Source organism: Coprinopsis cinerea, assembly GCF_000182895.1.
Source record: "Coprinopsis cinerea okayama7#130 chromosome 3 map unlocalized cont3.3, whole genome shotgun sequence".
NCBI lineage: Eukaryota > Fungi > Basidiomycota > Agaricomycetes > Agaricales > Psathyrellaceae > Coprinopsis > Coprinopsis cinerea.
In genome coordinates, this window is record NW_003307542.1 from 2,939,801 (window position 1) to 2,963,217 (window position 23,417).

Here is a 23,417-nt window from a genome sequence, read left to right on the forward strand (position 1 = left end):
GACTACGAGTAGTATGATACGGGAAATCATATACACAACAAGGGACAGAAGTATAGTCCCATCACCTATATGTACCAAAACTTTCATAATGAGCCCCCTTGCACCGGACGTTTCCACGTTCCTATCTAGCCACTCTTTATAAGCGACAGAGACTGCATACGGAAACGAGAGCATCACCGTCACCAGGGGTGAGAGGGTAATGCAGAGCGCAAAAATGCGCCAAAGCAGTTGACTAGAGGGAGAGGAAAATGTCCAGGACCAGGCAACACAATGCAAACCCCCGAATAAGACGGCCACTGCGAGTACAGGTACACCGGAGTCTAGCATGACAGTGGAGGGTTGAAGCTCCCAGTTAACGTACGCGTGAAAAGTTGGGTAGGCCTCGGTCCTGTTGACGCTGAACTTTGGGTCGGTTACTGTGACCTCTTCCAGAACGTCCCAGACGCCTTTTGTCACGGTGTCGATGCAATACAGGAAGGCGAGGATCACTGGTCAGGTTTGTTGTTAGCATAGAGCAGAGGGAAATGTGGTGCATACTTACGGTGCCTCAGTCCTGGGGGCCAGTTCGACAGGTTGACTTTAACTCCCCATGTGCTTTCCAGACAGCACCAGGCGAAAAAGGTACGAACTTCCCGCCAAAGACGTATAGTGACACGTACTAGCCGGCGGTGGCGATGGGTATCAGTAGGTCTCTTCCACTCCTCTCGGGGGTCTCGAATATGCCTGAGTTCCGAATGACTCAAGACGACCATAGTGTCGGTGTCGACTTGGCGTGGTGGTTGGGCGGCTCCATTCGAGCATGAACAAGTTACGCAGCTCTCGGTGTGCTCTGATATGACGATGGGGAATTGTACATCCAGAGGTTTGCTCCACCAGCATAGGTACATCGCACTATTCAAGATGGCATAAGCAAGAGTCGTAAGCTCAAGTTCAGTCATCGCTAAGTTCTGAGAGTACCGGGCGATGCATTGAACAATGAACCACAGCACTTGAACCAGAACAAATGTCTTGGCTAGCGCGTCCCCCTTGCTTCGATCCTCGATTTCCTCCTCGGAATCCAGCCCTTGGATGAACCTGCGCTCGATGAGCAAGGATATCATCCGAGCGCGCCACGAGGGCACCGGCACGTCCCGGCCAGGATCGAGGACCAGCCACTTGAGTTCTTCGCCCTCCTTGAAAAGATACCCGCCCATTTGAACGAGATGCGAATGGACTATCGTCCATCGATGTCCTTTGTAAGGGCCAGTAAGGGCAAATATGCTACAATCCGAGCGCAGCTCTCACCATCAGGAGTATTTTGGATCCCTCGTCTTTGTACTTCCTCCAGGACCAGACTATGTATTGCCCTCGCGCCCCTCCATTGCTTGAAGGCAAATCCGACAAGTAGCTCTGGGGCCATTATTCCCCAAAACATCAATTTGACTCTCTGGAATATCCTCGCCCTCCGCGTGGAACGATGGCCGCACACATTCGGATGCACAGATACCCAAGTGCACGCAAAAATTGTAGCAAAGCATGCCCAGATAATGTCCCAGGATGAGCGGTAATTCTTGTCAAACAGGATGTCCTCTGTGGAGTGGTTTGGTCCGTCTCGATTAGCTATCAGATGGTCGACATAGCTCGGTGAGACTGTTGTTGAGCTTCCCGTTGAAAGGAAAGTGGAGTGGAGGAAGGCGAAGAAAAGCATCCAGCAGATGGTGTATCGGACAAGAATCAACTGTGATTTCCTGTCTCTGCCAGCTCGAGCGTCGCTCAGTGTTAATAATTACGTGAGAACCGTAATCCCCACGAGCGCTTAAGTGAATCCCGGATACTTAAAGGGCGAAGCCTATTCAAATTGAAAGCAAACGGCCTTTTGCAACGGCTCAGTCAACCAAGCTATACAGTGTATAGTACAGCCCTTCACCACCATCACTGGTTCTTCTCCAGATTCGTTAATGGGCGCTCAAACGCATGGGGCAACAAACACCGAACTCATCACAGGGTCTAACCCTTTCCATTGTCCTCTCGATCATATCTATGTCAGTGTCAAAAGATCTAGGGACTTGCCGGTGACAAAGTCAAAGTCGACAACTCAAGGAGCAATTGGGGGTTCAAGAGGAAAGGTTTCCCCCTCTTCGAAAGGGGAGACGAACTTGGAAGGACCTAGGACCAAACGGCGATTAGAATCCAGGGCAGATTGCTACAAGCTGTGTCTGGCAACGGCACGTTCTGTCACCCTGTTGACGCCTGTGTTTGCGGCATTGTTTGCGGTGCTTCGCCTCCCGGCCTTCTTACGCGATGGTTGCATGCGGCAGAGGCGTTTATAACAAATGGGAAATCATCGCATCCTGTTGCTCTTCCATCCTTTCCCTTTTCCCTCATCGGTTCCATCCAGCCGTCCACAGTCTTCCTGACAATCGCCTAGGAGCTTGAAGCGACCATGCACTACTCAAGGATACTAGCTTTGTTCGCCGCCTCACTCACTGTGGCCCCGACGGTCGTAGCCTCTCCTGGATTCAGGTTTACGCCACTGCAGAAGGAGATCCACCATGATTCTGGGAGTTCACCGTCGAGCTCAGCGTCGCATCCTAGCACGACCGCAGCAGGCTCGACCAAGGTTACCACTGGCAAGACCTTCATCGATGGCACTGGGCGGTGAGTTCTCGTTGCAACGACCTCATGGGCGCTGATCTCAACGTGTTAGCGGTGATACTGATTACTTTCCATTCATTTCCTAGTGGTTGTGGAAGCGTAGTAACTCCCAAAATTGCCAGGAAGGTCGAGAAGAAGTTCCAGAAATCCCGTCGGCCAGCTAAGAATGCGCGAGCGGGCCCTGTCAAGTTCCCTGTGCATTTCCATGTTATTGCTACGAATAGGACCGCTGAGGGCGGATGGCTTTCGTGAGTGGGTTTCTGGCTTCGATCATAATCGATGGATAAGAACTAATCATCATGTTTAATGTGTGTTTGCTTGTGGGCGTGCAGAGATGAGACGATTGCTGCCCAGATAGATGTCCTCAATGAGGGTTTTGATCTGGCTGGGTTTGATTGGGAGTTGGTTAATACCACGAGGATTTTGAATCCCGAGTGGTTCTCGGCTGGGTTCCATTATGAGGATGAGTGAGTTGATTCATTCACTCCGTTTGGTACCCTTCCTGATGTCTTTTCTAGGATCGAGCGCGAGATCAAACTTGCAACTCGACAGGGTGATGCTGCAACCCTAAATGTTTGGACTGTGGAGTGAGTAATCTTCCATTAATGTTCCGGAAGCGCTCAGGCTGACTCAGAAGATAGCCATGATCTCCTGGGATACGCGACATTCCCCTGGTACTACGATGCCACTCCAGAGCTTGACGGGGTCGTTATCCATTACGGTTCGGTCCCGGGAGGCTCCATGAGCATCTACAACAAAGGACATACCCTCACTCACGAAGTCGGACACTGGGTCGGACTCTACCACACTTTCGATGTGAGTTGTAGTTCTATTTCTTCCAATCTTCGGTGTTCAACTTGAAACTCTTCTAGGGTAAGAGCTGTGATGGACCGGGAGACTACGTCTCCGACACTCCTCAACAATCCAAGGAATCCAGGTCCTGCACACCGTCTGACTCTTGCGCACATCTTCCTGGCAGTGATCCTTACACCAACTTCATGGATTACTCTCCAGACGAATGCTTGTCGGAATTCACGACTGGACAGATCCGACGGATGCGAGAGGAGGTGAGGACGTATCGTGGTGTTGAGGATGCGTAGTAGGCTGGCGTAGGGATTTCTTATTTAATTACTTACACCCTTGCATTAAGGACATTTAGGTAGATATCTGGTCATGGAAGGACTTTAGACAAATACCCAATAAATACTGCAGAAGCCTTTTCTGGACATGGAGAGAGTTTTGAGGCGCCTCTTGCCTTAATACAAGGAAAGTTGCCAAGGAATGATGCCCCTATCTTCCAGTTTGCCATCACGATGATGACAGCGCGTCTCTTGTCTTCAAACTCTCATGTTGCTGCGACGAGCATCATCTTTGTCGCTCTTTACCGCCTCTCGGATTGGAAACCGTGCATTATCCACCACATGCCTACCTCGACTAGCTTTTCAAGGGACAGGAAAGCCCCAAACTGGCAGATCGAGGCATTCAAGCTCTACCACGCAGTCCGGTGGGATGTCATCTGAAGTAAAGTCGCCAAAGCCAACATGGTCTGAGCGTATGAAGGCAGCGAAACTCTCAGAACGTTAGTTGTCCTTTAATGGTTCTTACAGTGGCGTTTCTGACGTGTTTACAAGGCAGAACCTTCGGCTAACGGTCTCACGAATCTCCTCTCGCTGTACCATCGCTCCAAGGAATCGACCGCATGTCGTTCGTTAGAGCTTCCGCCTCTACCACCCCGCGCTAGTGGATATCCGACTGCATGCTTATCAAGAAACGAAGTGGAAGAGTTCCTTCCGCCGTTGTTGAAACGTGGTTGGAGGATTGAGTTTGGGAAGCAGCAGGAGGGTAACGCAGACCCGGAAGACTGTGGATGTAGTGCACCAGAGGTATGTCTCTTATTCCTTCCTCTCCAACTTCCGCTGACAGTCTATGAAGAGCACGGGTGATGCACCGCCTCCGCCATACCTCGTGAAGCGATTCCTCTTCCACGATAAGCTGGCCAAGGCCAAAATATTCCTAGAAGACGTTAAAGTTATCTCTAACATTGGGGAGAATGTAAGTCTACGTAATCCCATGGCTTCCACCATTCTTTAACCACCTCGGAACAGCACCATTTCGATGACTACCTCGTGTTACCCTCGGAAGATGGCTCGTCAAGCGAACTAACGCTATATGTCCAAACTCACAGCGGAAAGAAACCAGCACGTCCTTCGTCGAGCGATATCGAGTGGATCGAAACGCCAGGGCTCACCATTCGCGATGTTCGATATGCTATTCTCTTGGAACACCTGTATATCTCCCATTTCTCCGACCCTTCTCAGCTTCCAGCTTTCGAAAACACCGCGGGCCTGAGTTCAGAAGTCATTGAGAAGCTGTTATAACCACAACATGTACGCTAGCGTCCATATTACTTGCATCTCTTTCCCCGTGTTCTCTAGTCTCTAAGGAGCCCGTGATATTTCGCGAACGAGCCCCTTTAGTCCGGATCAATTTGAATAAACACCGCTCACCCAGTGTCCGATTTCTTCTTAAATAGCATCCACCACGATGGCATTCTCAAGATCGCCAACTCCGCGTTATCGTTACCAGAAAGACCGGCGTATCAACGTTTCTAGCTTCACCTCTCAATCAGACCCGTCAACGAGAAGTTGAGCAGAATGGCGACTATGTACACGATTCCGACCGAGCCTCTCAAGGTGCCGACATGCAACCCTCGACCAGGTCTAGCGCCCCTGGAGGTTGCACCCTCTATGGTGACCTTCGACCCAGCTTCCATTCCAGAACCCCAGCTTCAAGCTTTCAAAGACTGCCAGACACACACAACCAGCCTTCACTTCACTCCTGCCGCATTTCCCCGCTGCGCTTCAACTCCCGGCCAAATTGAACTTGTACCAGATGGCTTGAAGGGGCGCGAGCGAAAGCAGTGGGTGGCGAAACATGCGATGGCGTTGGTCAAGGAGAAGAGGGCGCTGGAGAGGGATTTGAGTCAGGGGCAGGGAAAGATTGTGGAAGGGCCGGAGAGAGTCGTTGCGAAAATTGGATTGTGGAATGCGGTTTTGAGGATCAAGAGGAGAAAACGTGATGGAGAGAAGCTGGAAGGTGTTGAGAAGTTGACCCTGGTTGTTACACATGCGAATGGGCTTCATAAAGAGGTGCGTAGTCCTTCAATGGACGGTGGGGTTGTTTGCTGAAATCTTGGGCTGTAGACTTGGGAAGTCCCGATGAGGCGGCTCATTGACCTCACTGAGCAGTCTGGTTCTCGTGTCCGGATAGAAGAAATCTGGGTGCTGGAATGTGTAGATCATGGAGATTCTGCTCTTGCCAATGGGCCAAATCATCCCAGACTCGGTGCGACCATCTTCTACATCCCAGGAACTCGCGCACTGACTTTCGTGTAGCTGACCGTTCGGACTATGGAAGAGATGTCGCCAACTTCTGTCTTCACTATCTCCCGGACCGCGACGAGGCGCTTCCCAGGATTTTGGTTAGAGTCGACGATGCTGTTGCGCAGAGACGTAAACAGAGTGGGTTGGCTGCAGAAGGAAGGTCGCTGGTGGGAGTGGGACACTCCTTGGGCGGTGATTCAATGTAGGTAATACCCACCTGTGGTGATAACCGTGCCCGCTGACGCTTCTACCTTCAGGGTCCTGTGCGGAATAAGCTACCCCGGTCTCTTCAAGTCGCTCGTCATCAGCGAAACTACCATCTTCCCTGTCAGCACCAACAACAATGATGCAGCTATGGTCTATGTCGGAGGCGCTCTCGGTCGAAGGGGAGCTTGGTCTTCCCGGTTCGTAATCCTTCGTTTCAGATACGTAGACGAGGGGAGTACTGAATGGACTGCAGAGAGGAAGCACGCGCAGCACTGGGCAAGACGCCCATGTACTCTGCTTGGCAACCGCAGGTCTTTGACTCGTACATCTCTCATGCACTTTATGAAGATAAGATCAACGGAGGTGTTCGATTGAAGTGCGGACCTGAATCGGTGCGTCGACTGCGTTACTCCGAGATGTCGATGCTCATTCGACTATGGCATTAGGAAACTCGTCAATTCAATGAATTCCTTTCGATGAACGAGGCGTATGAGAAGCTGCCTATGTTGGATGAGAAGGTGGCGTTGCATTGGATTATGGGAGGCGACGAGAACGCGAGCGTCATGTACGCGTCTTTCTACCCTTCCCACGTCGAATTGACCCTCTCAATGATGTTTGTTTGTATAGGGTCGGAGGTCCGGTTATTGCGCAGAACACGGTGTGGAGGAGAATCAACAACACGAGTAACGTTCGAGTGTCAGGTGGCGGTCACTTGGTGGGTCTCGCTGTCAACGGGTGGGCGGACGAAGTGACTGATTCCAATTTATTTCCCTAGGTGGTACAAGAGCGACCTATGGAGTACGGTGAGTTTTATACATTTGTTATTAAGACAATCAGCAACTAATTACGACTACGCTAGCCCAAGCGTTCTACGAGTTTTTGCAGAAGCAGCATGGCGGTAATGTGAAAGCAAGGTTATGAGTTGGTTGTCGTTTCCGCTTGAGGACATATAGAGGTTCCCCGGGGATTGCTAACTCCCTCACCCAATCGATAATAACCTTAGTTTCCTGAAACAGGGATTATTCAAGTTTTCAATTTGGAAGGGCATGCAGTGAGATCTACTTTCCATCGCGACAAATGGTCCCTCGCAGCTACTAAGCGCGCAACAGGCCCTGACGTCATTCCAGGGAAGAAGCCAGTGACTCGTATCGCAAGGCTTCCATTCACTCCTCTGGGGATTCTCGAGGGTTTGGATTGTTTGTAGAACAAGGATGGTATAGGTGTCTGTTTGAAGTGCAGTCCAGCGTCGGTATGGCTGACCAGCGAGTGGGAGGATGAACTGCCCAATTCACGCTGCCTGGTTTATATATGAAAGGAGGCTCGAAACTAGTCAGCTTGTTGGTAGCCAATGAGGCTCACGAGTCGTTCCCTACGCTTGCTCTGCACTGGATCATGGGAGGCGATGATCCTGGTGGAGTGTCGAGGGGCCTCTCATATCGCAGAACGTTGTTTGGAGGTGCGTCCGGAACGCCAGCAACGTTTGTATCCTCTCGAGTGACCATCTGGTGAGCGTTCAGTACCTGAAGTCACGAACAGGGCTGAGTAACACCACTGGTCGTCCGACGGGTTGTACAAGAGATAGTGCGTGGAGTTTTCGGGAATTAAATTTGAACGACGTCCGAAAGTTTGTTGCAGCGGAAGCGCTCCATGCGTTTTTTGAAGGCGACGCACGGCAGTCGGAGGCGATGGCGAAAGCAAAGCTTTGAACGATGATTCCGACGACAAATTTCGCGGTCGTGACTGGATGAGTAACGTTCGTTATCGTTCACGAGACGACTAGAATGATCACTAATTCCATCCGTGACCTTTGTTGAACGCCTTAAATTGCAGATCCGGGAGTGGAAGAACTGTTGCACCGAAGCGCCCATCCGCCGGCTGCCATGGCTTTTGATTTGCCCGCCCTCCTCCCTCGCCTAACGTGAACGAGTGCTCTTGTCGCCGCGGGAGTGACCTGATTGCATAATCCATGCAGCTTTTGTACCCGGGTTTCTGTGTGCTGTGATTCAGAAGCAGACTCAGGGTTAGACGTGGGAGGAGGCATGTGGGTCGAGAAGATCATGGTTTCGACAGAACATGCCGTTTCGTGCACTGCTTCGCCTGACATAAGGCGTCGATTTGGGACATATAAAGGTTATCATCTTGACGAGAATTCAATACGATTAGCGCCCATCTTCATCCTTTTCCTCCCCGTCCGCTTCATGCCAGTGCATTCGGTTCCGTTCTTGGCGCACGCAATAACCTTCCAAATGGAGAATGTTTCCGGTGTGCCAAGGGAAAGAGGAGTATGATAAAGGTCAGGACGTGATTGGTCAAGTCACGCGGGGAATTAGCAATTAATTCCCATAATTCTAGACTATTCGCTCGGCGGCCTACATGTAAGCGAGACATAAACACGCAACTTGCCGTGTTCATCTCTCTCAACCATATCTTTCTCCTCGTCGTCGTAGCTGTTGCTCTCGTCGTCGTCCACAATGTCCTTCAACCTTCTTCGCGCATCCGTCCGCAACGCCAACCCCATCCGCCGCGCCGCTGCTGGCAAGGCCCCACGAAACCTCCCCTCAGTGGTCAGGGCTGCCCCTCGAGGTCGCCAATACTCGACCGCACCACCCCCTCCTGAGGCCAAGTCGTCGAGCTCTGGTCTCTTGTGGGGTCTCGGTGCTGCTGGTGCTGCTGGTGTTGCCTACTTCTTCTTCCAAGGCGACGCAGAGAACGTCGTAAAAGGGGGCGTGCAATCTGCCAAGGCCGCCACCCACTTTACCCCCAGCAAGGAGGACTACCAGAAGGTAAGTTAAACCATAGGCGTGGCTATTCTGAAGCTAACGACGCGTCTAGGTTTACAACCGCATTGCTGACCTCGTCGCCGATGCTGGAGACTATGATGGTAAGTTGGATTTCGTCATTGGTGAGCTATTCAGCAACTGACACTGTTTTTAGACGGCTCCTACGGACCCGTTCTTCTCCGTCTCGCCTGGCACTCGTCTGGTACCTACGACAAGGAGTCCAACACTGGTGGAAGGTAAGTTATACGCGCGTTTGTTTTCAATGCTTGCTCTTGCTAAAGTTCCGTGAAGCAACTATGCTACCATGCGATTCGAGCCTGAATCCCTGCACGGCGCCAACGCTGGTTTGAACGTCGCTCGTGAATTGATGGAGAAGGTCAAGCAGGAGTTCCCTTGGATTAGCTACGGTGACCTCTGGACTCTCGCCGGTGTCGCTGCTATTCAGGTTCGTTTTCACATTTATTCACTCGAATGTGTCGTCTAACAGTGGTTCAGGAAATGGGCGGCCCCAAGATCCCCTGGAGACCCGGACGAATTGACGGTGTTGCCTCCCAAGCCACTCCCGACGGTCGTCTTCCCGACGCTAGCCAGGGTGCTGACCACTTGCGACAGGTACGTGCTGCTACCTTTCCTTTTTCTTATTGCGACATTTTCTGACACGTATCCGTCGTTTTTTAATAGATCTTCTACCGTATGGGGTACGTCACAGTTTCTCCGTGTTCCGTTTTGTCACGGTTCTAACGTTGTTGCTACCCTTCCTAGATTCAATGATCAGGAGATTGTTGCCTTGTCTGGTGCCCACGCCCTCGGACGTGCCCACCGCGACCGATCCGGCTACGACGGTCCCTGGACCTTCTCCCCTACCACTGTGACCAACGACTTCTTCAAGCTGTTGTTCGATGAGAAGTGGGTCTGGAAGAAGTGGGAGGGACCCAAGCAGTACGAGGATAAGAAGACCAAGTCTCTCATGATGTTGCCGTAAGTCACTCTGGTTAATTATCGGGTCATCCGCGTTGCTCATTTGTGGACACTAGTACCGACTATGTCCTCACTCAAGACAAGAGCTTCAAGAAGCACGCCAAGGCCTACGCTGAGGACCAGGACCTCTGGTTCAAGGAGTACGTTATCCCATAACACCTCGAGTTTCCTCGTTCTAACCTGCTTTGCAGCTTCTCCAAGGCCGTCTCCCGCCTCTTCGAACTCGGTGTTCCCACTTCACAATTCGTCACCTCCGAGCCCTGGATCATGGCCAACGTCGATGAGCAGCCCGCTCCTGAGGAGAAGAAGTAAGGGACACGCGATTCCACTCTCTTTTCACCTCGTTCCTTTGCTTTCTTCCTCTCTTACATTGCCGATTTCATTGCGAATGGTAATGCTGTTGTAATGTTAGTTAGGAGGGGTGCGGCCAAAACCCTTTCCACCAGATTTCTTGTATGCACATACTTGGCCTGTTCTAGATGTTGGTAGATGAGGAATACTACTAGATTCATTTAGAACATGTTTCGTTGCCCTGTTGGAGGGTGTATGTGATGAGTTATGATGAGACGCTCAATTGTTGGGGAGTCCAAATTGAGTTCGGTTCACGTACCAGTCTGTTCTGTCGGAGGCGAGTCATTTGGATGATAGCAATGCTGGAGCCTAGGGGTGTGAAGGGAATGTGAAGGAGTTCTCGGAATTTGGCAAGTACTACCTCCACATGTTAACAGGTGGACCTGGAAGCCAACACACTGTGTGTCACGGTCAAGCGGTAATTAACTTCGCCATGACGCAAGCTCTGCTCAAAATGCACATCTCATAACACGAAAATTTTCAGATACGAAAAATTTCAAGACACTATGAGTCTGCGGAGGCCAGGGGTGTGAAAGTCAGAGTACAGCGGTGCGGTGCCGCCTCCAAATTCGATAGTTATCTCACACATTCTCGAGTTTGTCGGTTTCGTCTCTGCCGTATTGGGAAGCATGATTTCATTTCAGGCTTCAAGCTTCAAAGGTGGCAGTTTGTCTGTGAACCTGAAAGTTTATCTAAAGGGCGGTTTGATATGTCCGTTGACAAGCTGGCACTAGATCGAAGTTGGGCGCTCTCCAAGTGTCAGTCGAACTCGTTGAGATATCGTTGCCGGAAGCCCCAATTCTCGGAATTGCTATTGGTGTGACCGGAATGGGCGCATTCTCGGTGGTGGTGGTACTTACGGGTCACGAGTCCGAGTGACCACCATGACATCCTCTGCGTGTCAGGCATCGAACTCACCGGGCCTCCTGGTGGTTCCTACTACCAACCTCAACAGCACCACCAAACGCGAGATCAAGCGAAGGACCAGTAACCATTAATCAACGAGGAACCTTTCTTCTCATCACCTTGTGATGATCGGCGATGCAGTTAGATCTCGGCTACTAAGCGCTCGTCACAATGATGCTCAATGCATTGAGAATTCGGCCTCGTGTGGTTTTAGAAACGACCAGCAGACTTGATCGATATCTCAATCACGGTATTGAACGAGTACTATCGAACAGATCTTCCAAACGGAATATGTCCTCGTGTGGATGTCTCTCTTTAGCTAGTCCGATCCATCCTCCACCCCACAAGGCTCTGTGGCTGGCATCCTCCCTTGACCAGGACTCTCCAAGGCCATTTATTGCCCCCTAACGCGGCATGGTATGCGCTATTAAGTAGTTCAGGCATGTCGAGAAAGTCTTACTTCCACAGTTCCACTCGGGCGCTTATTTGTTGGGGGAATGGTAGTAGCCGTAGCAACGGCGGAGATGGGAATTAATTCCAGGGTCAGATCCGGTACCTATGCCCCAGGAACCTTCCAGACAGTCGCTTCAGTGACAATAAATACACCATTTCTTGTACCTCGAGGCCCTTGGTTGCCCCCCCTTCACCGTCGATGGCCTTCCACCATGCCACGGGGTTCGTGGTTCATGGCGGCAACTTTACCAACGCGGACAACGCCTACCTCATCTTTCCTCAGTGCCATGCTCATCATGAACTCAGTAAGTAAATTTGACATCTGACATCAGGTTTAAGGGTCGTTTGAACCGCCACGTAGATCCCATGAAGGCATTGCTCAGCCATAGTGCTATCGAAGCTACAGACGAATCCCCTTCCTTCCACTACCCCCTCGAGCCCGTTCACGCCCCTCGACAAGCCGTCATCGACATCTTCATGGAATGGGTTGCTGACCATGGGGGTCTCCCCGTCTTCTGGCTGTCGGGTGCTGCGGGAGGCGGGAAGACCTGGATCCAACAGAGGGTGGCGCAGCTGCTTCGTCAGGATGGGCGACTGGCGGCGTCATTTTTCTTTTCAGCAGAGTCTACCAACGCCAACAATGGAAGAAAGCTAATTACGACCATCGCCTATCAGCTCGCGTCGTCCATCCCTGGCTTGAAACGCTATGTATGCAAGGCCATCGACGACGACCCAGGGATCTTCGAAAAGTCATTGGAAGTCCAGTTGAGGACGCTGATCCTCAATCCTGTCGCCCAGCTTAGGTCTGAAGGCCGACGAGGGCTTTTTCAAAGGATATTCGAGCTGCCGTGTCAACGACGACAACGGCGTGCGGGAAAGCTTCTGCTACAACGGAAGAACCTAATCCTCATCGAAGCGCTCGACCAATGTCGTCACGCCCACGAGCAGTCCCATATCCTCAAGCTCATCGACACTGCCATTAAGGAAGAACGTTTCCCTTTCCGGTTCGTAATCTCGAGCCGCCCGGAGCGCGTCATCAGGAACACCCTCGGCGGAGAAGAACTAAAATCCCATACGCATCACGTTTGCTTGGACGACTTCCAGAACGATAACGACCTGGCCTCTTTCTTTTACCACGCGTTCGCGGAGATACGGGGTAAACATCTGTCCTTGCCTCAAAGCTGGCCGCGCGTAAGGGACGTGCATGCGCTGGTACATGAAGCATCGGGGCAATTTGAGTACGCTGTAAAGGCCATCAAGCTTATTGATGACCCATACCCCGGCCATTCCCCTTGTGACATGCTCAGGCTTGTCCTGGATTCTACTAGTCCCGAGCCATTCATGGGTCTGGATCTATTATTCAACACAATATTCTCTGCAGCTCAGGTCGCGGATATACCGCTGCTGCGCCGTATCCTCCATATCGTGATGTGTACGCAAGCGACATGGTTGAATGCTAGCCTATTGGATAGCTTCCTCGAGTTCCCATCCGGAACGACGGACAAGGTCCTCTGCGACCTCCACTCCATCATCAACATTCCATCCCCCGACAACATAGACCCGTCTCGAACCATTCGCTTCCACCATCGCAGTCTTGAAGCCTATCTCCAATCACACGAGCGCTCTGGCGATCTCTTCCAACCGCGCCGGGACACGCAGCGAGACCTTGTTGAACGCTCCGCTCACCACTTGGGGCAATATCACCAAGACAATACGTTGGTCGACGAACATATCGTGCGTTTCTCGTCGTCATTTCTCCAGCAATACCTGCACCGGCCTGCCAACGCAGGAAGCATTCCTGCCTTAGAACTCGTCGATGATCATGAAGCCCAGTCACGGTTGCCATCAGATGCAACCAGGCTTTAGTCCGACACCTAGATGCTGCGACTATCATCCCGCGAATACACCACACTCCCTAAGACGCATTCTACTCACCCCGATAATCATACTATATTGACTGGGAAGCCGCCTATCCCCTCACCCCGCCTAACTTCCTCGTATTTTATGAAGTCCGGACGCTTGGCCACCCCGCTTTTGATGATGTAGCCCGAGCGCCAAGTGCGCTCTACAACCCCATTTGCATCCCCCCCTTCCGTCTTTGTCACCATCGCTTCTTCGGCGAAGATGTTGTAGATTTCTTGGATGTTCTGTTCGCCACATTGTTTATAATCGATTTATTGCATTAAGATATATACTCACGTACATAGACCCTCAGGCCGCAGGTTGCGATGCCAATAACCATATGCATACAGTGCTGACGTCCCCAAGTTTCCAATTTGGCTTAGTCATAGGCACTGGGAGCGCCGCCGCCGCCAATTCTGGAGTGGAAATGTTCTGGCATTATCCAGAGCTATATTTAAAATATTGAGACTCAGGTCTAAGAGGCATGTACGCAAAAGACACAGCATGGTGGAGGCACTGGCCCCTAACCCTTTAGTTAAATTTGGCTGCGTTAGATTTGGAAACCATTGGTAGGTTCCGCCTGCAGTGACGAGAAGGACTTGAGCCTCCGTCGACCTTCGATATCGACTTCACTTGCGATAGCACTACGAATAGGCGAGTGGTGTCCTCTGGCACTTTGCCACACCGCCTTTCCAGTTGACTCACTCACCCCAGTCAGAATTTTGGCGCCCGGATGGAAGAAGCCCCACTGGATGTCGCTCAACCTGGAGCTTATTTGCACAGCATCATTGCATTCTTGCATTCATACTTTCAAAGCAGTATATACGACGGATTGAGATATAGAGTCCATAAGCTCGCCGGTACAATGAAATCAGGGGTAAAGGGTAGGGGAAAGTGGAGGCAAAACAACTATCAGAAAACGAGAACGAGTGACCGAGTTGAGCAATGTGATCTTTGAGTCCGCCTATTACCAGCTGCCTGCCTAGTTCTCGTTAGCAGTAGGGGCAGCTGCCTTGGGTGCCTCGAGTTCGACCTTCTCGTCGACGGGGTAGACATAGGCGGGAGGGGCGCTGATGGGTGTGTTGCGACGTTGATCTTCCTCGTCCTCATCAAAGACAGTGACTTGAACGTATTCAGTCTCATCAGAGCCACGGATAGAGCGGTAGGTGACGACGGTCAAGACCCAGATCATGCGCAACAAGACACCAAGACCACAGCCAAGAACGAAAGCGACAGCCCTGCCCTCCCAGGGGCCGAGCGACATGATTGCGTTCTGGATGCGGGTGTAGAAGTCTTGTCCGTGACGGTGGTGGAATCCATGGCGGTGGGGGTGGTCCTTGTGGTGGAGATGACCTGGGTGGCCATATCCGTATCCTTTGACTGGCCTCAACTTGGCGCCGACGTTGTCATGAGCTGGGCCCGCGGTAGCGGCAGTGATAATCTGGATTCTTTCTCCACCCTTGGTCCTTCCGAACCAGCCCTTTCCATTACGCATGGGTCGCTCGATCCTGGCTTCGGTAGGGCCTCCAATGAAGGGGAGGATTCGAATCACACCGCCGTGGATCTCCTTGCCGTGGGTGACGTTGTCGGGCTCGATAAGAGGGAAGCCAAAGGCCTTGCGGAACGAGTTGGAGATGTCGATAGCCTTCTGTCTGAAGCGGCCGCAGGGTCGTGGCCGAGGTTGATTCATGGGCATGAGTTTGGCAACAGCATCGGACCCGCCGACGGGGTGGCCAAATCGCAATGGTCCCGGGAACGGTTCAGTGGTTTGGACACTGTTGGAAACGACAACGACTCTGAGAGGAGTTGCGCTCACTGTCAGAGGTCGAAAAGAGCTTTATTAGCGTTATCCACCAGTCTCAAACACAATAACTCACCAAGAGCCGCGGCGCTGGCCGCAACAGCAGCAATGGCTGTAAGTTTCATTTATAAAATCCGGTTTGTCTGGAAGTAAAGGAGCGGAAATCTTTTAGCGTTGGATTTATATATCGCCTTAGAACTGAAGGAGTGGACTTACAGATTCAGTAAGCTTTCACAGAAATTTCGAGGTAATGGTTGCAGGTAGAGGTGATTGTGGTGTGGCTGTGTTGCCCTGGCCACGCTAATGAGCTGACTCAGCTGACGCAACGGCACGCGGTTTAGCCATGTTTAGGGGGCTTGAGCTGGCTTAGCTTGAGGTCGCCACGCTTACGCTCCTCATCCCGCGGGCTGATATGGAAACAGCAGTTAAGTATTCCAGTGCATGAATGCATTTGGCGTTGTATTTAGTGGGAATGTCCGGTTGTAGCGCGTAGCACGTATCTATTAGGTCTATGGGCACTGCTCCCCTTGATTCCTTTCGCGAGTGCCCCCTTTGGACTGTCCTATTAGGTATGGCCAATGCTGCAAGCAGTGGATTGGTGGCTCAAATCTGTGCTATCGAAACCGTTAGCTGTCCCTCCTTCTGAATTCAAAGTGCGTCGAGACGATGTCTGTGGTCTCATTCGGGGCTGAGGGGCGCATATTGAGGAATAGTCGGCTCGCCAAAACTGAATGCAGTATCCTCTGCCACCTGGGGTCGACGCGTTAGATAGGCTGTATAGCGACATGAAGTAAAGAAGCAACTTACACTATAGTTGTAGGGTAAAGGAAGTGCTGGAAATGGGCTCTCTATCAGATTACTCGGGCGGAAGCTTCAGGGAGGATCGACATTACTGGTTTCGTATAAGGAGCTGCAACATTCAAGGTTGACAAACCTGGAAAGAGGGAATTCAGTAAGCAAAGAGAGTATACCGTGCACCATACCTAGCAGTGTGATGTAGTACCAAGTGCCGTCTCGGTACATAGTTCTGGCAAGGGAGCTCTTCGTCCGTAAGAAGTCTTTGAATCCAACGGTGACACCTAAAACCGCGATGCCTTGAATCGAATGAGGCTTAGTTCTTAAACCCGGCGCCCTCTGCGTATTGACACTCACACAACTCCCCGGCAAGTAGAATGCAGTAACAAATCGCTACGCCGTCGAACGACTCTGAAGGAGAAATGTATACACAGTCCAATCCGGGCAGGGGTGACCGGGCAGCTAAAGGCAAGAGCAAGATCAGCGATAGTTGAACGGAAAGGTAAGGTCACCTTGCCTTTGGTAACCGCGAGGTAAACAACAAGCGCCAGACACGCAAGGAAGCCTCCGACGTATATTGCAGCTAGCGTGATGTTGTAGCTCCTCTGAGACCCCAGTAAAACACTCAGCGAGACGAAGAGAATGGCTTGTTGATGAAAGGATCCATCAGTATTTCGAGCCAAGATGCAGTGAGAGCTTTATCCGACCTTCCGAAGCCGCAACGCCAAGAAAAGACGATACTAAAAATCGCGCAATCACAACTATTTAATGGCGGCGAAGAGTCAGAAATAGGCGACACACTCACAGTTTGTGAGCCTTTTTAAGGGTAGACAAGACTTGGCCACCGGTCAGTACTTCGGCGACAGCTGGTTACTAGGAAAGAGTCAAACCTACGCTCGGGGATAAAAGTCCTCGGTTGGTTTGAACTAACAGGGAATCAGGCGCCGTTGTGACTTCATTGGGTCCAGTGGGTGCTTACCGAGTAACATTAAAGGTGCATCTATGAGCGCTGTGTATCGCGACATCAGGAAGAGAATTTTCCCGAGCGAAAGCTTCGTGGTGAACCATATCTTCGAAACCTGGGAGAAGGAAAAGTTGGGTCAGTTAATAATTTTGTGCCGGGCGCATGTACTTCTTCACCAAGGGTTTGAAGGTAGTCACATATCTATGGCTACTATGAGCTTCCAAGTGAAAAAATGTATCGGGTTGAACTCACTAATAGGGTCACGGCAGCAGCTGCAGTGTAGAGGGTCAATATGCCATCTAGGTCGTGATAGCAAATGAGACGCTGGCCGACCTGTGGCGCACTTCTGGTAGTCAGTATAAACACACTGGAAATTTTCGACCAACATACCTGTACGTAGAATTTGAAAGTTTCGATTTCGATCAAAACTATTCCAAGGTCCTGAGCCATCTGAATTCTTCGCAATCCGGAGTGTGCGACTTGAATGTCGCCCTCGATGTGTTATAGAACTTCTTTTATGCTAAAGGAATGGCTGACAGGTAATACGACGTGATAGACGCAGTCGGAGGAAAGGTCAGGAGTGAAGGGAATGATGGAAAACTTCATGTTTCATTCTTTCACGTTTGAGCTTGCACCCCCTGTACGAGTAGTCGACAAGTTCACTTGAATCACAGCATTTATCACTTCAAGGGCACCGGGTCACGTAAGTTTACTATCCATGTCGCAACAAATCCCCTCCTAACAGAACGAAAATCAGGGCGTTTCGTGCGAATCAGATGATTTCCCCCTCGCGCAATGTCAAGTGTTTATCAAGCGCTTAACGTTCAGATAAGGCTACAGACTGTAATAATAGTACAACGGTGATCTCTAAGTAAGTCTAGTGTTTTATCATGCCAAGTCCGTTCCAAGTGAGCGCGAAGTTGTTTCAGGATCAAGATCAGTCTTTTCCTCCGCACTGCTAACGTCTGTCTTTCCACCGAATCGAAGCTCCGAGATAGCAAATGTGTCCGTGTGGATGCGTGCGTTGACGTTACCACGCATATTCAGTAAGAGTCGATTCGCTAGGATCGCGTGGATGACTCTTTGCCACCTGAGAAAACGATGTCAGGGCCACTGTAAAAGCTGGGTGTGAATGAAGATTGCACATACCACAGCGTATCGAGGTAGAATGTGCGGGCCGCCAAATTGAGCTCAGATTCCGGAATTCACCGGGAATCCAAATGGAATGTGACCACAACGCTCGTTTTTTGTATTCAGCTTCATTTTCGGGAATATAGCCGCCATTTGAACGAAATCTGGCTCTCAGAATGCAGTACAATCCGACGTCCATCGCTTTTCCCTCTTACGCACAATCCAGATATTCTACATTCCCTGTCTATTTTCAGGTCAAATCGATCGTATTGGCCTAAATATAGTCCTTGTACAAATGACACGACCCCCGCCAGACCGCCCAATTCTCCTTCAAACCGCGCTCTCTCGCCTCGAAACCTAGCAAAGAGGCGCTACAGACCTTCTGGTACGCCCACAACCCCATATAACGGTGAGCAACCATCCGGTATCTTCATTAACGCGTCCGAAACTGACGAGTTGATCCCTCAGCTGTAATGGACGCCAATATCGACCCCATTCTTCAAGCTATTCCCGGCACAGCAGCCCCTCCCACCTTGACGCAGGCGTCAACTAGACCAACATCAACTCTGGAAGCTCCGCCTAGCCACGCTATCCCTCTAGCGATGGGCCCAACCACATCCCCGCCGGCCGGGCCCAACTACATCCTCCCACCACTGCCTACTTTCCCAGCTCTCCGAAACAACCCCAGTCCTCCAGCCAAACACGTTGTGCCTGCCCCCATAACCATGCCCAGTCCAACGCATACCCTCCCGCCACTTCCCGCCTCGCAGGCGCCGAATCCTCCTCAGGTGCCTCCCACTCTTTCACCGATGACTCGCCCTTTCCCCGCCTTGACAATCTCGACTGCACTCCCTGTCACCCCTTTCGTGCTTACCATGAAAGATGGAAAGATCGCTGGTGAAGCTGTATATCGCGAATGCATCGAGATTCGGAAGCAGATCGCTGTCCTCGAGCAGTACAACCAAGCGTTAGTGGATCGAACGGCGTGGCTCCAGGCAGAGCATTCCTCGTTGACGGGTGCGCATGCTGCACTCAGGGCCGAATTTGATGCACTCTCGAAGGCGGTTGAGGAGCTGAAGGTATCGACCTCGACAATCGTGGAATCGGCCAGCAGCAGCTCCTCGGCGACGATATTCGACGTGCTGTGCGATGGCGACGGTCATGTCAATGATGCGATTGCGAAATTGGAGGAGGACGTGGTAGACGAGCTCACTGCATCCGATTTCCAAAAGAGCACTTACTGCCATGTAGGTCAATGCTCCTTCCCGTCGTTCCTTGTTAGTGACCTCGAATTTCGCTAGCTGCTTGTCAACGAAGCTGTCAAGGCAGTCCTTGGCATCAGTGTCCTCAATAAGAGGGACCTCTTCCCCGTCGTCCCTAACCCCGACCTTCCAGACGAAGACATTCTAAGCCGTCCGTTGATCAAAGGCACCACCATCCACATTCAACGGTACCTTTGGGAATTCTCTGAAACCAATCCACACAACGAGAAAGTCATCGGCATCCTAGCAGACTATGTAATGGCGCACGGTTGGACGTACCATGAAGAGGCCGCAGCTGCAGGGAAGATCCTTTCGCTCCATCAGTGGAAGGTCTCTTTCAAATCCAAGATGGCGCGCATGCGGGGTATATGGCGAGGTAATTCTGAAACCGCTGCAGTCAAGAGGGCGGATAAGAAGACTCGAACTGACATGTTGAACCGGGCTCGATATGTGAGTGCCTCTGTTCTTGTCCAGTACCGGTTACTCACTGTTCGTTAAGAAATGCGCACGGCGCATTCGCTGCCGCGAGACGTATCCACAAGCAGCTGCGGCCTCTTCATGGTACGTCCAACCGTGCGCCATTACATAGTCTGCTAGGATGCCGATGACTTTCTCGTTGTGTGGATTGGTTTCAGAGAATTCCCAAAGGTACCGTTGAATGTGGATGGTGGTGCCTTTGATCAACGGACGGCTTAGAATGTCTTCGTCTGGAAGGTCGGGGTTAGGGACGACGGGGAAGAGGTCCCTCTTATTGAGGACACTGATGCCAAGGACTGCCTTGACAGCTTCGTTGACAAGCAGCTAGCGAAATTCGAGGTCACTAACAAGGAACGACGGGAAGGAGCATTGACCTACATGGCAGTAAGTGCTCTTTTGGAAATCGGATGCAGTGAGCTCGTCTACCACGTCCTCCTCCAATTTCGCAATCGCATCATTGACATGACCGTCGCCATCGCACAGCACGTCGAATATCGTCGCCGAGGAGCTGCTGCTGGCCGATTCCACGATTGTCGAGGTCGATACCTTCAGCTCCTCAACCGCCTTCGAGAGTGCATCAAATTCGGCCCTGAGTGCAGCATGCGCACCCGTCAACGAGGAATGCTCTGCCTGGAGCCACGCCGTTCGATCCACTAACGCTTGGTTGTACTGCTCGAGGACAGCGATCTGCTTCCGAATCTCGATGCATTCGCGATATACAGCTTCACCAGCGATCTTTCCATCTTTCATGGTAAGCACGAAAGGGGTGACAGGGAGTGCAGTCGAGATTGTCAAGGCGGGGAAAGGGCGAGTCATCGGTGAAAGAGTGGGAGGCACCTGAGGAGGATTCGGCGCCTGCGAGGCGGGAAGTGGCGGGAGGGTATGCGTTGGACTGGGCATGGTTATGGGGGCAGGCACAACGTGTTTGGCTGGAGGACTGGGGTTGTTTCGGAGAGCTGGGAAAGTAGGCAGTGGTGGGAGGATGTAGTTGGGCCCGGCCGGCGGGGATGTGGTTGGGCCCATCGCTAGAGGGATAGCGTGGCTAGGCGGAGCTTCCCAGAGTTGATGTTGGTCTAGTTGACGCCTGCGTCAAGGTGGGAGGGGCTGCTGTGCCGGGAATAGCTTGAAGAATGGGGTCGATATTGGCGTCCATTACAGCTGAGGGATCAACTCGTCAGTTTCGGACGCGTTAATGAAGATACCGGATGGTTGCTCACCGTTATATGGGGTTGTGGGCGTACCAGAAGGTCTGTAGCGCCTCTTTGCTAGGTTTCGAGGCGAGAGAGCGCGGTTTGAAGGAGAATTGGGCGGTCTGGCGGGGGTCGTGTCATTTGTACAAGGACTATATTTAGGCCAATACGATCGATTTGACCTGAAAATAGACAGGGAATGTAGAATATCTGGATTGTGCGTAAGAGGGAAAAGCGATGGACGTCGGATTGTACTGCATTCTGAGAGCCAGATTTCGTTCAAATGGCGGCTATATTCCCGAAAATGAAGCTGAATACAAAAAACGAGCGTTGTGGTCACATTCCATTTGGATTCCCGGTGAATTCCGGAATCTGAGCTCAATTTGGCGGCCCGCACATTCTACCTCGATACGCTGTGAATACGACCAAGATAGGGCTGTCACAGTCAAGTTAGCAACCGGATGTCTATCTGGGAGGGATTAACGTACCGGGAATATGTACGGCGCGGATATGTTGAGTGTCGAGAATACTGGAAGGGGGCTAAACCAGCCGATGCAGACATTCGGAAAGTTGTACCCACCTAATAGAGTGACGAAGTAGAGGGTTCCATCTTGGTACAAACTAATCATCAAACGACTTCGGGCGTGCCGATATTCCCTCAATCCGACGGTCAGTCCAGCGATTGTGATACCTTTCGAAAGACGTCAGTGCGCTCAAAGTGGAAGATGCGATGCCTGGACCCACAGAATTCCCCAGCGATCAAGATATAGTAGCAGCAAAGGAGCCCATCTAGTTGGGGAGGATGGTAGAATTCACAGACAGAGCCTGGAAAGGTTGGTGGAACCGCTGAAAGCCAATCATAATCAATACGAGGCCTGTATCATGATTCACGGACACACCTTTGATAGTGACCATAAAATAGGTAAGAAAACCAAGGGACGCAAGAAAGCCAAGCTGGGTTGAAGTAAAACAGAGGTCACTGCCGTTCTGCGGCAAGTCAAGACGAAACGTGGACGTACTCCGAAGGACAGAGATAGAACTATCTTGCTTTTCTTTGATGCGCCTAGAAGGCAGTTCAATGACAGCAGCAGTATCGCTGAGGAGGGTCTCAGTTAGAACGGCGACCAGTGATTGAGCAAGGGAGAGCCTACCCTCAGAGGCGCAAACCCCCACAAAGGTAAGCGCTGGATCGGATTATTGATGTTAGTTTATCACCAGGAGGGCGTTGGGGCTGCGCCTTGACCCACCGGTCATGAAGTTGCCTATGATGCCACAGAACTTCCAGATATCAGCGAGCGACTTGTGGAAAAGTGGCTCTCAACCTCACCTTTGGGGTTAAATCATGGCCGAATAGAACTAGTATTAATCGTCAGTCTGGTGGCTAATATTGTATAGACTATAGTGGAGCGCATACTCACGGAGCAAGTTGATTGGTTGATCGACAAATGCCGTATACCTGGACAAGAGGAACAGGACTTTGCCAAGAGATAACCTGCTGTGCCATATCTTGGATACCTATGGACCCGTTGCTAGCGTCAGAGTCTGCGCTGAATACCAATTGCTTCGAAAGGTTCTTACTTCCTCGCCAAAGGTGAGAAAGTAGTCGTAGAGCTAGATTTTACAGGTCAGCGAGAGTGATATAGATGGATTTCACGACTTACGAAGGAGGTGAAACTGGCGACTAATTATAGACCGCCTTCCCGTCAGAACTTCCCAGTTTTCGGTGATATGGCCTGGAGACTAACCTGCAACGCACTGTTTCCTTAAGGATTGGACAACGGAACTGGAATGCAACAGGAACCTACCTTCACATAATGAAGACCCGTAGAATATACGAGAACCCAGTCCTCCATTTCTACAAGTTGTGCAAGGTTGCTGGCCTCCGAGGACAGCTTTCAGGATATGGCTAGGTGGATAGATTCCACTGCATTATCGTAGCCGTCCTAGTTATAGCGTTTCTCGCCCGAGCGGCCGCGACAAATGTGGGCGGCATTGAGGATGGGCGCCCAGACACAAGCCGATGCGGGATAAAGTACAACACACGTCCGACTTCGGGCTTGGATTTTATCTCTTCAATTGGTAATTGCACCCTAAGTACGAAGTATTTTCCCTAAGGTCCACCCTCAAACGAGCCCCATTGCTCTGATCAAGTCTAAGTCCCGTATGGTAACTTGTTTGTTTGCAGGCCAATTCGAACAAAAGT

The 23,417-nt window shown here is 51.3% G+C and overlaps 12 protein-coding genes across 12 annotated transcripts; 6 read left to right on the forward strand and 6 right to left on the reverse strand.

The window, feature by feature from the left end:
• Window positions 1-179: 179 nt before the first annotated feature.
• CC1G_02256 (hypothetical protein) lies at window positions 180-1,193 on the reverse strand (the record flags this gene model as incomplete). Its single annotated transcript, XM_001830753.2, has 3 exons — window positions 180-232; window positions 279-488; window positions 542-1,193. The coding sequence occupies 3 exons, from the start codon at window positions 1,191-1,193 to the stop codon at window positions 180-182; spliced, it is 915 nt and encodes a 304-aa protein (XP_001830805.2).
• A 1,229-nt stretch (window positions 1,194-2,422) lies between these two features.
• Window positions 2,423-3,734, forward strand: CC1G_02257 (metalloprotease; the record flags this gene model as incomplete). The annotated part of the gene is made up of 6 exons (XM_001830754.1): window positions 2,423-2,637; window positions 2,721-2,882; window positions 2,967-3,101; window positions 3,153-3,221; window positions 3,252-3,450; window positions 3,507-3,734. The coding sequence occupies 6 exons, from the start codon at window positions 2,423-2,425 to the stop codon at window positions 3,732-3,734; spliced, it is 1,008 nt and encodes a 335-aa protein (XP_001830806.1).
• A 409-nt stretch (window positions 3,735-4,143) lies between these two features.
• Window positions 4,144-5,012, forward strand: CC1G_02258 (hypothetical protein; the record flags this gene model as incomplete). Its single annotated transcript, XM_001830755.2, has 4 exons — window positions 4,144-4,213; window positions 4,270-4,517; window positions 4,558-4,686; window positions 4,740-5,012. The coding sequence occupies 4 exons, from the start codon at window positions 4,144-4,146 to the stop codon at window positions 5,010-5,012; spliced, it is 720 nt and encodes a 239-aa protein (XP_001830807.2).
• Window positions 5,013-5,211: 199 nt separating this feature from the next.
• Window positions 5,212-7,930, forward strand: CC1G_02259 (hypothetical protein; the record flags this gene model as incomplete). Its single annotated transcript, XM_001830756.2, has 13 exons — window positions 5,212-5,783; window positions 5,838-5,979; window positions 6,030-6,219; window positions 6,275-6,421; window positions 6,478-6,616; window positions 6,671-6,789; window positions 6,852-6,939; window positions 7,000-7,027; window positions 7,084-7,138; window positions 7,228-7,275; window positions 7,352-7,473; window positions 7,540-7,680; window positions 7,860-7,930. Exons 1-13 carry the CDS (start codon window positions 5,289-5,291, stop codon window positions 7,928-7,930), a joined length of 1,785 nt encoding a protein of 594 aa, XP_001830808.2. The 5' UTR covers window positions 5,212-5,288.
• Window positions 7,931-8,695: 765 nt separating this feature from the next.
• Window positions 8,696-10,489, forward strand: CC1G_02260 (cytochrome c peroxidase; the record flags this gene model as incomplete). The annotated part of the gene is made up of 9 exons (XM_001830757.2): window positions 8,696-9,007; window positions 9,057-9,105; window positions 9,159-9,240; window positions 9,296-9,449; window positions 9,500-9,616; window positions 9,686-9,702; window positions 9,767-9,982; window positions 10,039-10,122; window positions 10,174-10,489. 9 exons carry the CDS (start codon window positions 8,696-8,698, stop codon window positions 10,292-10,294), a joined length of 1,152 nt encoding a protein of 383 aa, XP_001830809.1. The 3' UTR covers window positions 10,295-10,489.
• A 1,402-nt stretch (window positions 10,490-11,891) lies between these two features.
• CC1G_02261 (hypothetical protein) lies at window positions 11,892-13,558 on the forward strand (the record flags this gene model as incomplete). The annotated part of the gene is made up of 2 exons (XM_001830758.1): window positions 11,892-11,997; window positions 12,054-13,558. 2 exons carry the CDS (start codon window positions 11,892-11,894, stop codon window positions 13,556-13,558), a joined length of 1,611 nt encoding a protein of 536 aa, XP_001830810.1.
• An 813-nt stretch (window positions 13,559-14,371) lies between these two features.
• On the reverse strand, window positions 14,372-15,636 carry CC1G_02262 (hypothetical protein). Its single transcript, XM_001830759.2, has 3 exons — window positions 15,612-15,636; window positions 15,472-15,560; window positions 14,372-15,409 (listed from the first exon to the last, which is right to left on the reverse strand). The coding sequence occupies exons 2-3, from the start codon at window positions 15,518-15,520 to the stop codon at window positions 14,577-14,579; spliced, it is 882 nt and encodes a 293-aa protein (XP_001830811.1). The 5' UTR covers window positions 15,521-15,560; window positions 15,612-15,636; the 3' UTR covers window positions 14,372-14,576.
• Window positions 15,637-16,246: 610 nt separating this feature from the next.
• On the reverse strand, window positions 16,247-17,604 carry CC1G_02263 (hypothetical protein; the record flags this gene model as incomplete). Its single annotated transcript, XM_001830760.2, has 8 exons — window positions 16,247-16,329; window positions 16,379-16,489; window positions 16,548-16,652; window positions 17,085-17,116; window positions 17,170-17,269; window positions 17,331-17,355; window positions 17,407-17,487; window positions 17,545-17,604. 8 exons carry the CDS (start codon window positions 17,602-17,604, stop codon window positions 16,247-16,249), a joined length of 597 nt encoding a protein of 198 aa, XP_001830812.2.
• Window positions 17,605-18,042: 438 nt separating this feature from the next.
• CC1G_14270 (hypothetical protein) lies at window positions 18,043-18,195 on the reverse strand (the record flags this gene model as incomplete). Its single annotated transcript, XM_002911693.1, has 1 exon — window positions 18,043-18,195. One exon carries the CDS (start codon window positions 18,193-18,195, stop codon window positions 18,043-18,045), a length of 153 nt encoding a protein of 50 aa, XP_002911739.1.
• Window positions 18,196-18,758: 563 nt separating this feature from the next.
• CC1G_02264 (hypothetical protein) lies at window positions 18,759-19,927 on the forward strand (the record flags this gene model as incomplete). Its single annotated transcript, XM_001830761.2, has 3 exons — window positions 18,759-19,532; window positions 19,587-19,815; window positions 19,872-19,927. 3 exons carry the CDS (start codon window positions 18,759-18,761, stop codon window positions 19,925-19,927), a joined length of 1,059 nt encoding a protein of 352 aa, XP_001830813.2.
• Window positions 19,928-20,027: 100 nt separating this feature from the next.
• Window positions 20,028-21,047, reverse strand: CC1G_02265 (hypothetical protein; the record flags this gene model as incomplete). The annotated part of the gene is made up of 2 exons (XM_001830762.2): window positions 20,028-20,348; window positions 20,403-21,047. The coding sequence occupies 2 exons, from the start codon at window positions 21,045-21,047 to the stop codon at window positions 20,028-20,030; spliced, it is 966 nt and encodes a 321-aa protein (XP_001830814.2).
• A 567-nt stretch (window positions 21,048-21,614) lies between these two features.
• CC1G_02266 (hypothetical protein) lies at window positions 21,615-23,067 on the reverse strand (the record flags this gene model as incomplete). The annotated part of the gene is made up of 9 exons (XM_001830763.2): window positions 21,615-21,650; window positions 21,703-21,905; window positions 21,959-22,060; window positions 22,234-22,398; window positions 22,462-22,492; window positions 22,542-22,570; window positions 22,633-22,729; window positions 22,793-22,825; window positions 23,020-23,067. The coding sequence occupies 9 exons, from the start codon at window positions 23,065-23,067 to the stop codon at window positions 21,615-21,617; spliced, it is 744 nt and encodes a 247-aa protein (XP_001830815.2).
• Between the last annotated feature and the right edge of the window lie 350 nt (window positions 23,068-23,417).

Bases quoted from the DNA above. Each gene is read 5' to 3' on its own strand.
- CC1G_02262 (XM_001830759.2), bottom strand. From the start codon at position 15,520: ATGAAACTTACAGCCATTGCTGCTGTTGCGGCCAGCGCCGCGGCTCTT. The intron at 15,410-15,471 runs GTGAGTTATTGT...GACCTCTGACAG, and splicing joins GGCCAGCGCCGCGGCTCTTG to TGAGCGCAACTCCTCTCAGA.